Source organism: Pan paniscus, chromosome 1 (assembly GCF_029289425.2).
Source record: "Pan paniscus chromosome 1, NHGRI_mPanPan1-v2.0_pri, whole genome shotgun sequence".
In the NCBI taxonomy this organism is placed as follows: domain Eukaryota; kingdom Metazoa; phylum Chordata; class Mammalia; order Primates; family Hominidae; genus Pan; species Pan paniscus.
The window spans coordinates 93042884-93056938 of NC_073249.2; the positions used below are offsets into that span (position 1 = coordinate 93042884).

The 14055-nt window shown below is 44.6% G+C and overlaps 1 protein-coding gene across 2 annotated transcripts in view; it reads right to left on the bottom strand.

The window, feature by feature from the left end:
• Positions 1-1217: 1217 nt before the first annotated feature.
• Positions 1218-14055, bottom strand: part of PRCC (proline rich mitotic checkpoint control factor) — a 33204-nt gene continuing 20366 nt past the window's right edge. Inside the window, exons 4-7 of one of the 2 annotated variants that reach the window (XM_003821032.6) lie at positions 10195-10290; positions 7214-7357; positions 4687-4752; positions 1218-1658 (exon numbers count right to left, since the gene is read on the bottom strand). In XM_003821032.6, coding sequence (XP_003821080.1) covers positions 1572-1658; positions 4687-4752; positions 7214-7357; positions 10195-10290 — 393 coding nt within the window. In that variant the 3' untranslated portion in view covers positions 1218-1571. The remainder of the gene's footprint in view (positions 1659-4686; positions 4753-7213; positions 7358-10194; positions 10291-14055) is intronic. The other variant, XM_024930352.4, reaches the window with a different exon arrangement.

Below are 14055 nucleotides of genomic sequence, written 5' to 3' on the forward strand. Positions count from 1 at the left end.
TAGCATATTGGTATAAGAAAGGAAGCACTGGACTCATTGGAACCTAAGATTTTAGGCCCTGCTGAGCACACCTCACCACCCGTGACGCCCCAGAGGGGCAGATCTCAGCCCTGACCCCCACTGCCTCTGTGAATACTGGGAGCATGGTAGGGTTGAAGCTCCTTGCTGAAGTCTTGGCTGGATGCATGGATCTGGACAACTACAGCCTGAGTGTCCCTGTGGGATGCAGGAGCCCTGTCTGGCTCCAGCCCGAAGTAGGTCAGATTTCAGATAAGCGGGTGGTTTTCCTGTAAGTGATGAAACCCTCTCTGTACTTAATGAGAAACAGACTCCTCAACTTACCCCAGCACACAAAACCAGAAGCTTGGTGAGGTTCCTAAATTCTGCCTCTTCCTTCCCATCCCCAGGACCCCACCACATACCTCAAATGCCCCTATGGCCTTAGCCTCCCCTCTCTGTCACCAGGACTGCCAAACACTAATTCTTCCCAGTGTTTTCCTGCAACAGTACACTCAAGCATCTATTTCTGGTCAACAGCTCCTCCACCTGACATCCAATGCTCTCTGCAGGAGTTTCCTCAACGCTACTTTCCTGCAGGAAACCACAGCAGCTAAGCCCTACTGGAATCCTAGTACCCTTAGCCATATTTTTCAGTGGTGGTTTGCAGTATGATTTGCACACTGTTTTTGGAATCATCCCATCTGTCTTGCCACTTCTGGGCGTCACAGTGCCTTACAGATAATTGGAGTCTACAGACCCTGTACCTCCTTTCTTCAATGAAGGCTAGGGCTCTGGAAGTCTCCAAGGGTATCTCTCTAGCACCCAAGTTCAATGTGAAGCTTCCAAACTGATCCAGACCAGTGACTACCAGCGTCAATCTGAATCATCTTCAGGGACAGGGATTTTGCCACTTTACCTCCTGCTGGATAGGATTTTTATGCCTGACACTATTTTGTGCTACAGAAAAAACCTCCTGACTTCACCCAGTCTCCAGAGGTACCCGAGATTAGCAATACATATTTGGGATCACAGGCCTCTCTGAAAATCATCCTGCCTCATATAAAGTTGTGCATACCATTTCTAGGGTTTTCAATGGCCACAAACCCAGCTAGATGGTGGATAGAGAGGAAAAATAGCAAAGCAATCAGGCAGCTCAAGATCATTTGGAAGGTGCTTTACACAAGGTAAACACAAATCCAGGGACAGGGCAGGCAATGTTTGTCAGACTGAATGTTTTATTTCAACAGACATCCCTGGTTTAAAAAAAAAAAAAAGTGGTGGGGAGGGTTCAACATTTTATCACACCTGACAGAGAGCAAAACTCCCATCCCAGAACTCAGAGCCCCTTCGGAGGCATCACACAAGTCTTTGCTAGCTCCAGGACAGAAAGGAGCTGAATTTTCTAACTTGTTAAGAAAAATCTATCAAATATGTTCATTCTCGCAGAGGCGAGGGCTGGGTCCTTGGGGAAAGAGATCCTGGGCTTAGAGCAGCTGGGGTCCCAGAGGTGAAGCTGGGGGCCAGGCCAGCTGGGCTGGCAGGAGATCCTGGGAGCAATCAGTTCCAGAGCCCTAGAATCCGTATTTGGCTTGGGTCTGACGGCGGCTGAGCTTGTTCTCTGACCAGGTGTTCTTCAGTTCCAGCTCCCGCTCCTTGGCCTGTGGCAAGGAAGAAGGGTAGGGGAGGGTCAAACTGGAATTCTGAGAAACACTGTCCTCTTGCCTCTGTGAGCTTCCCAATTTAAAATCTTTCTCCTATCAAAACGATTATGGGGGAACTGCAAACCCCTTGAAAGACTTATCAAAGTAAAAGGGGAAGGCCCCAAGAAAGCAAAGAAAAATCATTTCTTTGGACAGTTATCAAGGTTTAAGCAGAATAAAGACTCAAGAATCCTGGTGCTTCCTCTAGTAGAATTAAAACTCAAAAGGTGAAATAGGAAATGGGCAAATGAAAACTAGAATTTAGCATCTAAAAGGAAGAAAATCAGCTCTCTTAGACACCCAACCGGCAGAGTAGGAGAGGACAGTCTCAAAGGCTCCTCTGGACCAGTCAAAACAGAACACCAACAAACAATTGCTTAGCCTGGAGATACAGTTTTGCAGTTGTGTTGAATACAGTGTGTGGTACCTTAGAAATTCAAAGGATTTTAAAGTAATGACTGAAGCTGTGAAAAACTGAGAGGTACAAGAATGACTTCTTTCTTCTGATCTCAACAACTCCTGGCTCTATACCACATTCTGGAATGTAGAAGTACCACCCTAGAAAGGGGATTCTCAAGACCCTCCAAAAGTTATCTGATGCCTGCTCATCTCCTTTGGAATTTGGGGTGGGGGTTAAGAGATTGAGTTTAAATAATATCCTACTCTCAAATCCTTTCCCTACAAACCACAAGACAGGGAAAGAGTACAAAGGAGTTCCTGAAAGGAAGGTGAAAATATGACAAAAACAATGAAAGCAAGATTTGCCATGAAATCCCCAACCAGAATGTACACTTCCCAGGAAAGGGGCCAGGAAAGGGTCTTATTCATGTCTGTATCTTTGACACCATTTAGTTCAATAAGTCTTAAAAAGATATTTAATGACTAAATACAGTTGACCCTTAACATGAGTTTGAGCTGCACAGGTCCACTCATACATGGGTTTTTTTCTAATAAATATTTAATATATTAGAACTTTTTTGGAAATTCGTGACAACTTGAAAACACAAACTGTGTAACTTAGAAATACTAAAAAAACTAAGAAAAAGGTATGTTGTGAATGCATAAAATATATGTAGGTACTAGTCTATTTTTATCATTACTACCATAAAATATACACAAATCTATAGAAAGTTAAAATTTATCAAAATGTACACACACAAATACAGATCATACATGGTGCCATTTGTAGTCAAGAGAAACATCAACAAATATAAAGATACAGCATTAAATCTTAACTGCATAAAATTCACTGTAGTACACACTGTACTAATGTCATAATTTCACAGCCACCTCTTATTGCTATTGCAGTGAGCTCAAGTATTGTACCTGCTTAAAACACCAAGTAATGCTAATCATTTCCACGGGAGCTGCTTGTCTCTCTAGTATGTTGCATATCACAGTAAAATGTGCTCTCTCAGTTCTCGTGTGTTTTTCATTGCGTACAATATCATAAATCTTTTTTTTTTTTTTTTTTTTGAGATGGAGTCTCACCCAGGCTGGAGTGCAGTGGCGCGATCTCAGCTCACTGCAACCTCCACCTCCCGGGTTCAAGCGATTCTCCTGCCTCAGCCTCCTGAGTAGCTGGAATTACAGGCACCACGCCTGGCTAATTTTTTGTATTTTTAGTAGAGACAGGGTTTCACCATGTTGGTCAGGCTGGTCTCGAATTCCTGACCTCGTGATCCCCCCGCCTCAGCCTCCGAAAGTGCTGGGATTACAGGCGTGAGTCACTATACCCAGCCCATAAATCTTAACACCATAAGACCCATACGAAGTGCTGCTAGTCATGCTGAAGTGCTCCCAAGCAGCAGAGAAAAGTCATGACATTACAAGAAAAAGCTGACTTGTTTGGTACGTTCCGTAGACTGGGGTCTGCAGCTGCAGTTGCCTGCCACTTCAAGATAAATGAATCTAGCATAAGGACCACTGTGAAAAAAGAAAAGGAATTGCGCCACTGCACTCCAGCCTGGCAACAGAGCGAGACTCTGTCTCAAAAAAAAAAAAAAAAAAAAGGAAATTTGTGAAGTTGTTGCTATCACTGCAGCTATGCCAGCAGGTGTGACAACCCAGCACATTTTGCAAAATACAAAATATGTGTTATCAGTAAGGATTCTGGTCAACAGTAGGCAATTAGTAGTTAGCTGTTAGGGGAATCGAAAATTATACACATAGCCTGGGCTACACAGGAAGATCCTATCTCTACAAAAAAATTGTTAAATTAGCTGGGTGTGATGGCACACACCTGTGGTCCCAGCTACTTAGGAGACTGAGGTAGGAGGATCATTTGAGCCCAGGAGACGGCAGCTGCAGTAAGCCATGATTGTACCACTGCACTCCAGCCTGGGTGACAGAGTAAGACCCCTGTCTCCAAAAAGGGGGAAAAAAATGTTATACACAGATTTTTGACTGTTTAGGGTGCTGGCATCCCTAACCCTCTGTGTTGGTCAAGGGTCAACTGTATTTGAAAGCTGCCCAGTCATATTAAATAAATACCAAGACATATTCCAGTTTCAAAAGACATTTTTGGATTACCTGTAATTCTGAATTATTTGTGTTGATGTTCCCCGCCACAGAAGTGAAGAATATAAAACCAACCTCTTCATCAGGTGGATGTTTGGCTAAGTTGGTGAATCAACTTTTTTTTTAAGTTTTTTAAATTACTAGAGAAACCTGCTATTTAAAAGAACCCTATGATAAACCATTTCACTCTCCTCTTACATTATGTTTTGGATATCTGGATTTTCCCTTAAGAGTTTTATTCTAAGCACCTGCACCTGAATCTTATCTGCATTGAGACTGAAGTAGAGCAGGATAATTCTGAAGGATGTATCCCCTCCTAGTGGCCGCTCTGAGAATAGGAGAGGATGCCTGCTAAAAGATGGGCTGCTAAAAGATAAGCATCTGGGCTTCTAACTCGTATCTCAGCCTTCGAATTCCCAGATTTACAGAGATCCTGCCTGAGCCAGAGCCCTCAGCTGTCTCTCACCTGATGAATAAGATATGTGATCTGGTGTTTCCGCCGCTGCTGGCCTGTTGGCTGCTCACCTTTCTTCTGCAAGAGAAGAAAACATATTCATTAATCCACAGGATGAAAGCAGAAGTTTCTCATGTACCCAGATGGTGTGGTGTTAGGGGCTGAGAAGCCAATTCCACAGCCCAAATCCTGGGGGAGAAAAGTTGGAGCTGTTTTTACCTCTATATACTACAAAGCCTTTATTTTTATTAAAGCCATTATACAAAAAACCCAGCTCAGAACACTTGCCTGAAATAGCCTGCTAATATCCCCCACTAGACTGGAAATGCTTTGAGGTCAGGACTGTCTTCTGCGTCTTTGGTAATCCCACCCCACCCCTAGCACCTAGCATGGGGTTCTGTCTGCTGTGGACATCTGAGACCAGTTTAACTGCCTGCAGTCAGTCTGAAACAGTTTGTGGGCCAGGGCACAGGTGACCTTCTGCCCCCCTGCCAGGCCCTCCCACAATCCCTGTGCCCATCTCCCTTCAAACTCTCTTCATCTCTGTCCCCCTCTCCCCAGTCAAGCCAGATGTCTAGCCTGTCTCCCACCTACTGCTTATCAAGCTCGCTCCCATCAATCACCTCTGGCTAAAACCCCCGCCTTCCCCATTCTAGTAAGTGCCAGCAGCTTCCCTGGAATTAGAAATTTCACAATCACTCTACCTCTCCTCAGTCTTCCAGCCTCCGCCCGTAACTGCACTGAACCCGTAACCAAACTTTGATGCAAATGATTTACTGTCAAAGTCTATATTGGTCTGGGCTTTCATTCTGCGGTTTTTCTGTCCTCTGCCAGAGTTGTCTCAGACTAGAAGCTTCCTAATCATCTCCACCCAACTCCCAAAACTCCTCTCTAGAGTCTCCTCAGCACTTATGTAATCAATTTGTACTGTAATCATTTACACTCAAGTGTCCTTAAATCTCTTCTTCCCAACTATGCTGTCAACTCCTCAAGGACAAGGACCATATCTTTTTCTCCTTTTAACAAAATCTAGTTCAATATAATGAGACGGTGGCAAGAAAACTTGGAGATAGGAAAATAGCAAATACTAATTGCTTGCTGCTATTTAATGTCATTTAATGTGACAGTTAAAGATGACACACATAAAACATCCAGCTCCATTCCTGGCCCACGGTGAGCATTAACAACAGTAGCTATTACTATGTGACTATGCTTCTCGACCCACAGTTGGTAGAGCATGCTCTCCTAAGTGGTTTTTCCAGTAAACAGTGATGGATCTATGCTGATCAAACCACAGTCCTTTGCTCTGTCCTGTATGACCGCCAGCATTCAGTTAAAACAAACGGCTGGGGCTTGTATGGCCATCTGTGGCCACAGAACAAAGCAAAGCAAATGGGGGGAGGAAAAGGGAACAAAATCCTCGACCTTGGTCTCACTGGTGCTGGGCTCAAGTCCAGGGTTTTCCCACATTTCCCCTCCTGTGGCAGGCTCATAAATGTCCACATTTGCTGTTCTCAGCTACTAGGTGAAGAAATGTTCATCATACTGACTGAAGAAAACTAGGACAGAGAAGGCAGGAGTGTGGTGTGGGAAATGTGATGAATAAAAGCACTGGAAAGACTACAGCTGGCTACCATCAATAATGAAGAGAACACAGAAGAGTTGCATGCTCAGAATCTAGGGACTCCAGGATTTCTGAGGTGCTGTTGTGCCCACACCTCAAAAATGTGCTGAGCCAGGTCCCAGCTTGAAACAATGAACTAACCGGGGCCGGGTATAGTGGCTCATGCCTGTAATCCCAGCACTTTGGCAGGCCAAGGCCAGGGTAGGTGGATCACTCGAGGCCAGGAGTTCGAGACCAGCCCGGACAATATAGTGAAACTCCAACTCTACAAAAAAATACAAAAATTAGATTGGTATGGTGGCATGCACCTGTAGTCCCAGCAACTGAGGTGGGAGGATCACTTGAGCCTGGGAGGCAGAGGTTGCAATAAGCTGTGACTGAGCCAGTGCATGCCAGCCTGGGCAACAGAGTGAGACTCTGGAAAAAAAAAAAAAAAAACACCAAAAAATGAAAACAATTGGAAGGAAGGAAGGAGGAAAGGAGGAAAGGAGGGAGGGAGGGAAGGAAAGGAAGAAGATAGCATTTTAAAAGAATAAAAATTAAAACAAAAAAAGCAAAAAACTTTAAATCAAAAAAAGGAAAGAAGGATCTGACTGTACAGCAAGAGTAGAGCAGCTGTGGATTCTGTGCAGCCTGAGAAGGAGCCACAACCACAGGCTGGGAGGCCTCACCAACTACTCGATCTCAGCAACCAGACCCCCCATCCAGCTGCAGAGCTGTTAAAGTCCTGCAAAGTTCTAGAGGGCAGGAGCTGTATCTGTGAGGTTTAGTGCATACTCCAGTACCATGGGCAAAATGTGTTTGCTAAAGGTGCTGTGACAATAACAATGGGGTGTGGGGTCAAGACGGGGAGTAAGACAAGATTTTGCTTTGCAGCTTCCCAAGCTGACCACTCAATAGACGTTTCCCACTTACTTTGCTGAATGACTTCATGGTTTTCTCTTCTGTCAATGACTTAGTCATCCATTGCTGGGCCCCACTGAGCTGGTCATCACCTTTGATCTCCACAAAGTTGATTTCTTCTCTCCCTCGGTTCCTCTTGCCCTGCAGCCGCTTAAACTGGAAAAGAAAAAAATGCAGGAGTCAGGAATCTGGGCAAGGGTGTCAGCAGATGCCACTAAAGAGCCAGAGTTTATGGAATGATTTTGTGACCCACCAATCCCAAGGCACCCTCAGTTCTCTACGTCCTTTCACCCTGCCATCTACCAAACTCCCTTGATGCCAGATGAAAGGCTACTTCTACTCAGAACGTCTCCTGAACCCAGGAAAAGGGAAGCTAAGAGGTATCTCCAAACATGAATGAGAGCAGAGAACCAGTGATATGAATTTGTATTCAAACGGTATCTGCCTACCACTATGCAATATATCCATGTAACAAACTGGCACATGTACCCCCAAATCAATTTTATTTTAATGGTATCTGCCTAAAAGGACTGCATACAATTTTAGAATTAAGAATTCAGAGTAGGCCGGGCACGGTGGCTCACATCTGTAATCCCAGCACTTTGGGAGGCCGAGGTGGGCGGATCACCTGAGGTCGGGAGTTCAATACCAGCCTGACCAACATGGAGAAACCTCACCTCTACTAAAAATACAAAATCAGCTGGGCGTGGTGGTGCATACTTGTAATCCCAGCTACTTGGGAGGCTGAGTCAGGAGAATCGCTTGAACCCAGGAGGCAGAAGTTGCAGAGAGCCGAGATCGCACCATTGCACTCCAGCCTGGGCGGGAAGAGTGAAACTCTGTCTCCAAAAAAAAAAAAAAAGAATTCAGAGCAGGCCAAGCAGGGTGACTCACATCTATAATACCAGCATTTTGGGAGGCAAGGTGGAAGGATCACTGGAACCCAGAAGTTTGAGACAAGCCTGGGCAATAAAGTGAGACCCCATCTCTATAAAAAAATTAAAAAATTAGCCGGGTGTGGTGGTGCGTGCCTGTGGTCCCTGGGAAACACAGCAAGACCTCGCCTCTAAAAAAATAAAATTCCAAGCTCCCAGAAAACACAGAACTCCAGGATTTCTCCTTTAAAAATCAGTTGTTTGTCCATCTCTGTTCCTTCTAATTGTTCGGTATCACCGAATCAACAGACCCCACACCAGAGTGGACATTAGAGACAAAGAATGTGGGGCTGCGTAGAAAAGGAGTCTCTCACACACACAGAGTCTTAGCTTTACTTCAAAAGCTTTTAAGGTAAAGAAAAAAAAAAGCCCAGTAAACTTTCTAGGACACTGCTACGCCTTCCTCTTCCTAAAAAAGCAAAATGCAAATCACACAAGTCATCCAGAGGTGTGCCTCAAAGCAAATGTGGGGTGAAGAAGGAATAGAATTTTAAAACTTAGAAGCTTCAGTGAGACCCAGTCCTGATCTCAACATTAGTGAGGCCTTCTATACTCACTCTACCTAGAAGAAACTGACTTTTGCCACTAACTGGGTTCTCAGCTGTCTCCTAGGCTTAGTTGGTTCCCAAAGAAACCAACTATCAAACCTGCCAAGAAGGATATCCATAGGGGAGTGGATGAACACAGTATCAAGCACAGGCAGAAGTATGCAAAGGGATGGACACCTTTCTGGGAAAAGGTAAGCAGAGAAGAATTATTTTTTATAAGAACCTCCATGGTGAGGTAGCACCCCCTATTTCTGCAGATCCCTCCTAATAGGCTGTGACTTCCCTGCAGATAGAACAGTACTTTATATCCTGAATAAGGGCCTGAAAGTCACAGGACATTGTGCTTTCACCTTTCCTTTTGCTGAAGCTTGGGAAAGCTCAGCAGCAGTGAGAGACCATTATGTGAAACACGACGGTATTTAACATAGCTGCTTGGTGCCTCCCCAAATCCATTCTCCTCTTCTTTAGTGTGAAAGAATCCAAAATTTTTGCTAGGCATATTACCACACAACTAATAAAACACTACATTTCCTAGACCCCCTTACAACTAGATATGGCCGGCTAGATGCAGTGGCTCACGCCTGTAATCCCAACACTTTGGGAGGCTGAGACGGGCTGATCACTTGAGGCCAGGAGTTCGAGACTAGCCTGGGCCAATGTGGTGAAACCCCGTCTCTACTAAAAATACAAAAATTAGCTGGACATGGTGGCACATGCCTGTAATCCCAGCTACTCCTACTCAGGAGGCTGAGGCACAAGAATCGCTTGAGCCTGGGAGGCAGAGGTTGCAGTGAGCTGAGATCGTGCCCCCATACTCCAGCCTCAGCAACAAAGCAAGACTCTGCTCAAAACAAACAAACAAAAAACAAAAAAAACACAAACAACTAGATATGGCCATATGAGCAGATTCTAGTCAGTGAGATCAAAGTGGACGTGCTCTTAGGAACTTTCAGGAAGTCTCCTAGAAAGCGAGCGGAAGTGTTCCTCCTCTTTCTTTCTCTACCCTGCTGCATCTCCAATGCCAATGTGATGGCTGTAGCTTTAACTATCATGGACCATAAGAATAAAGGCCACAGCCTAGGGATGGCAAAGCGATGATCAGAAAGAGACTGAAGCCAGGCACGGTAAATCATACCTGTAATCCCACCACTTTGGGAGACCAAGGCAGAAGGAATGCTCGAGCCCAGGAGCTCAAGTGCAGCCTGGACAACAAGCAAGACCCCGTCTCTACCAAAAAAAAAAAAAAAAAGAAGGGGACTAGATCCCTGACTCTGTGGAGCTTCCAAAGCACCCCTGGCCTGCCTACCCATATCCTTCTTCCATGAAGAAAAAAACTAACTTCCTTTATATAAGCCACTATTATTTAGAGTTTCTCCGTTACATGTTGCCAACCTAATCCTGATACAGTTTTGTCTTTTGTGTGTGTGTTTTTTTTTAATTTCCTTTGGCTTCAGATTTGAAATGTGGTGACCAGCGGTCAAAGATGGTCACTTGTGCTTTCTTAACTTACTGCTTCGTCATCGATGAAGGAGGCATCTGGGGCAATTTCCTGGGGGGGGACCAGGGCCGGGTCCTGTGCAGGATAGTAGCCACCACTGTAATAATCCTGCAGCCAAACAGGAAAGAAAAACACACCAACTGAGGGCACAGTTGGAGAGGGGAAGGTAAGGTCTGTCCAGAAACAGAAAATTGTCATCAAAGAGGCAGTGGTGAGATAGCTACACTACAGCTTCCTCAAACAGACCAGTTAAAGGCATAGACCCCAAGGACCGACCTACAACTCAAGAACAGTCCCTACAGCTTTTCTCATCTACACTATCCAGACAGATGGATATTTTTTAGGAAAGGGTAACAAGAAACAAAGACAGTCTCTCCTGCTTCAATCTATACCTTGCTCCCTCAGCTACTTCCTAAGAGAGACTCTCACCTCTTACCTCTACCATGCCCTCAGCCCTGCTCCTCCTGCTCATAAGACCCCAATGAGCTACGATGCGAGCAGGGACGAGAAGGCATACGTCATGCCATTCCTGCTCCTCATTCTAGTTTGGTCCTGTGGATACAGGGAAACAGTCTAAACCAGGTGGGGAGGTTATAGATCTCTGATTTAAAATAACCACTATTAGGATACAATGAAACTTACAAAGCTGGGAACAAAGCAGGTTCGTTTACCAGATTTTGAGTTCAGGAATCTCATGATTCCCCTTAGAGGCGAGTGGCCCAGATGTTGCTGCAGACCCTAGAGGAAGAGGAGGGTGAAGGCAAGGGCAAGGCCTCTGCTTGGTGAAGTCAGGCAGCCACAGGGCCAATAAACTGTTTCCTCCTTGCCTATACTTTTTCCTAATTCTTCCACTTCGTCTTAAACTCCAAGAAATGCCCTTCTAAGAACATTTGTTTTATGATGAGCTAAATGAAAATAGGTTTAATATTCACTACATAAAATAATATATAAAAATCCAGAGCAATTAGAGTATGGATTTTTTTTATAATGGTATTCACAATAAGATACATTTAAATTTCAGAGTCCCCTAGTGTATTTAAAGTGCTTTAATTTACATAGATTATCTCAGTGGTGTTTATAACTGCATATAGAATTCCAATTTGTTATTCAATTTAAATAGCATCTTTTTTATTTTCCTGCTAAAGAGGTAAAAACACTATCTTTCTCCATCCTTCTTTTTTTGAGATGGAGTTTCGCTCTTGTTGCCCAGGCTGGAGTGCAATGGCGCCATCTTGGCTCACTGCAACCTCGTCTCCTGGGTTCAAGCGATTCTCCTGTCTCAGCCTTCCACGTAGCTGGGATTACAGGCGCGTGCCAGCACGCTCAGCTAATTTTTGTATTTTTAGTAGAGACGGAGTTTCATCATATTGGTCAGGCTGGTCTTGAACTCCTGACCTCAGGTGATCCGCCTGCCTTGGCCTCCCAAAGTGCTGGGATTACAGGTGTGAGCCACCACGCCCAGCCTATCTTCCTCCATCCTTCTAAGAACAACCTTAAGGGCAGATATACTATCTCTGCTCAGCCTATAGGAAACAACAAGGCTTAACAGCAAAGATTTAGGAAACAAAATTGTTTTCAAAGTATTTGGTCAGAACAGGTTCTCCACAAAGCCCTCTCTCTTCACTCATGCCCAGATTGAAAACAATAATGCTGACCATTCAGAGAATCACAGTGGTTGAAGGGACTTAAGTCTTCCAACCATCCCAGGCCAGCAGTTTTTAAACTTGCTGAAGCTGCCCCGTCATGGGGCCAGCCAGCTGCCTCTGTTCAACTCCACCACTGGTGCCAGGTCCCCCAACTCCTGCTCCTAGGAGCCCTCTACATCTTGAGAAGCTCTGACTGCTAGGAATTCTCTCTTAAACCTACGTACAACCTGGCATTCTATATTTTTACTCTCTGGGGCCATACACATCAAATCTAAATATCTCTTCCAAACAACAGGTGAATATAACGTGAATAAAAAGTTACAATCAGCATTTATTGAACATTTACTATTTTCCAGGAACCACCACGCTAAACTAATGTAATTATTTTAGCAATGCTTTGAGTTGCTCTGATATCCCATTTTACACCTGAAGAATCTGAGACTGAGAGAGGCAGTTAAGTAACTTGCCCAAACTCAGCTTGAGATTCAAACCTCAAACCACCCTCAGGATTCTCTTTATTTATTATTATTTTTTTGATTCTCTTTATTCTTACTTTACACTCAACCCTCCAGATTCCCTTCTTTCCTCCTTGGCCCCAACTCTCCCTTCCTGTTTTTCTCAATACTCCTCACCTCTAGAAACTCTTCTTAAACTAACTGCTATCTAGACGTCTATGCCATAGATTCCCTTATCCTCATCATCCACATTTCAGGAAGCTATCTTGTAATTCTAAGATTAGATACCAGTCCTCTTCCACCTTCCCTTCATACCTCTCACCAGCTCCGACATCAGATTTTGTTTTCAACATAGGGGAAGTGCTCCAGGACACTGGTCTAGGAAAAATTTTACAGCTAAGACCTCAAAAGCACAGGCAATAAAACCAAAAGTTGGCGGGGTACGGTGGCTCACGCCTGTAATCCCATCACTTTGGGAGTCCAAGGCAGGCAGATCACCTGAGATCAGGAGTTCCAGACCAGCCTGACCAACATGGTGAAACCCAGTCTCTACTAAAAATACAAAAATTAGCCAGGCATGGTGGCAGGCGCATATAATCCCAGTTACTCGAGAGGCTGAGGCGGGAGAATCGCTTGAACCTGGGAGGTGGAGGTTGCAGTGAGCCGGGATCGCACCACTGCACTCCAGCCTGGGTGACAGAGCAAGACTCCATCTCAAAAATAAAAAAATAAAAAATAGGCAGGGCGCGGTAGCTCACCTCTGTAACCCCAGCACTTTGGGAGGCCCAGGTGGGCAGATCATTTGAGGTCAGGAGTTCGAGACCAGCCTGACCAACATGGAGAAACCCTGTTTCTACCAAAAATACCAAAAAAAATTAGCGGGTCATGGTGGCGCATGCCTGTAATCCAAATTACTAGGGAGGCCGAGGGAGGATAATCGCTTGAACCTGGGAGGCAGAGTTGCGGCGAGCTGAGATCGCACCATTGCACTCCAGCCTGGGCGACAGAGCGAGACTCCATCTCAAAAAAAAAAAAAAAAAAAAAAAAAAGATGCTGGCAAGGTTGTGGAGAAACGAGAACACTTATACACTGCGGATGGGAATGTAAATTAGTTCAGCCACCGTGGAAAGTAGTTTGGAGATTTCTCAAAGAACTTAAAACAGAGCTACCATTCAACCCAGCAATCCCATTACTGGGTATATACCCAAAGGAATATAAATTACTCTACTGTAAAGACACATGCACACATGTTCATCACAGCACTGTTTGCAATAGCAAAGACACAGAATCAACTACATGCCCATCAACAGTGGACTGAATAAAGAAAATGTGGTACATATAATACCATGGAATACTACACAGCCATAAAAAAAGAACAAAATCATGTCCTTTGCAGCAGCATGGATGGAGCTGGAAGCCATTAAGCAAATTAACATAGAAACGGAAAACCAAATACCACGTTTTTACTTATAAATAGGAACTAAACACTGAGTATACATGGACACAAGGAAGGGAACAATAGACACCAGGGCCTACTTTAGTGTGGAAGGTAAGGATCAAAAACTACCTATTACAGCCAAGTGTGGTGGCTCACACTATAATTCCATCACTTTAGGAGGCTGCAACGGGCAGATCACTTAAGGCCAGAAGTTTGAGACCACCCTGGCCAACACAGTGAAACCCCGTCTCTACTAAAAATACAAAAATTAAATTAGCGGGCATGGTGGAATGTGCCTGTAGTCCCAGCTATTTGGGAGGTTGAGGCGGGAGAG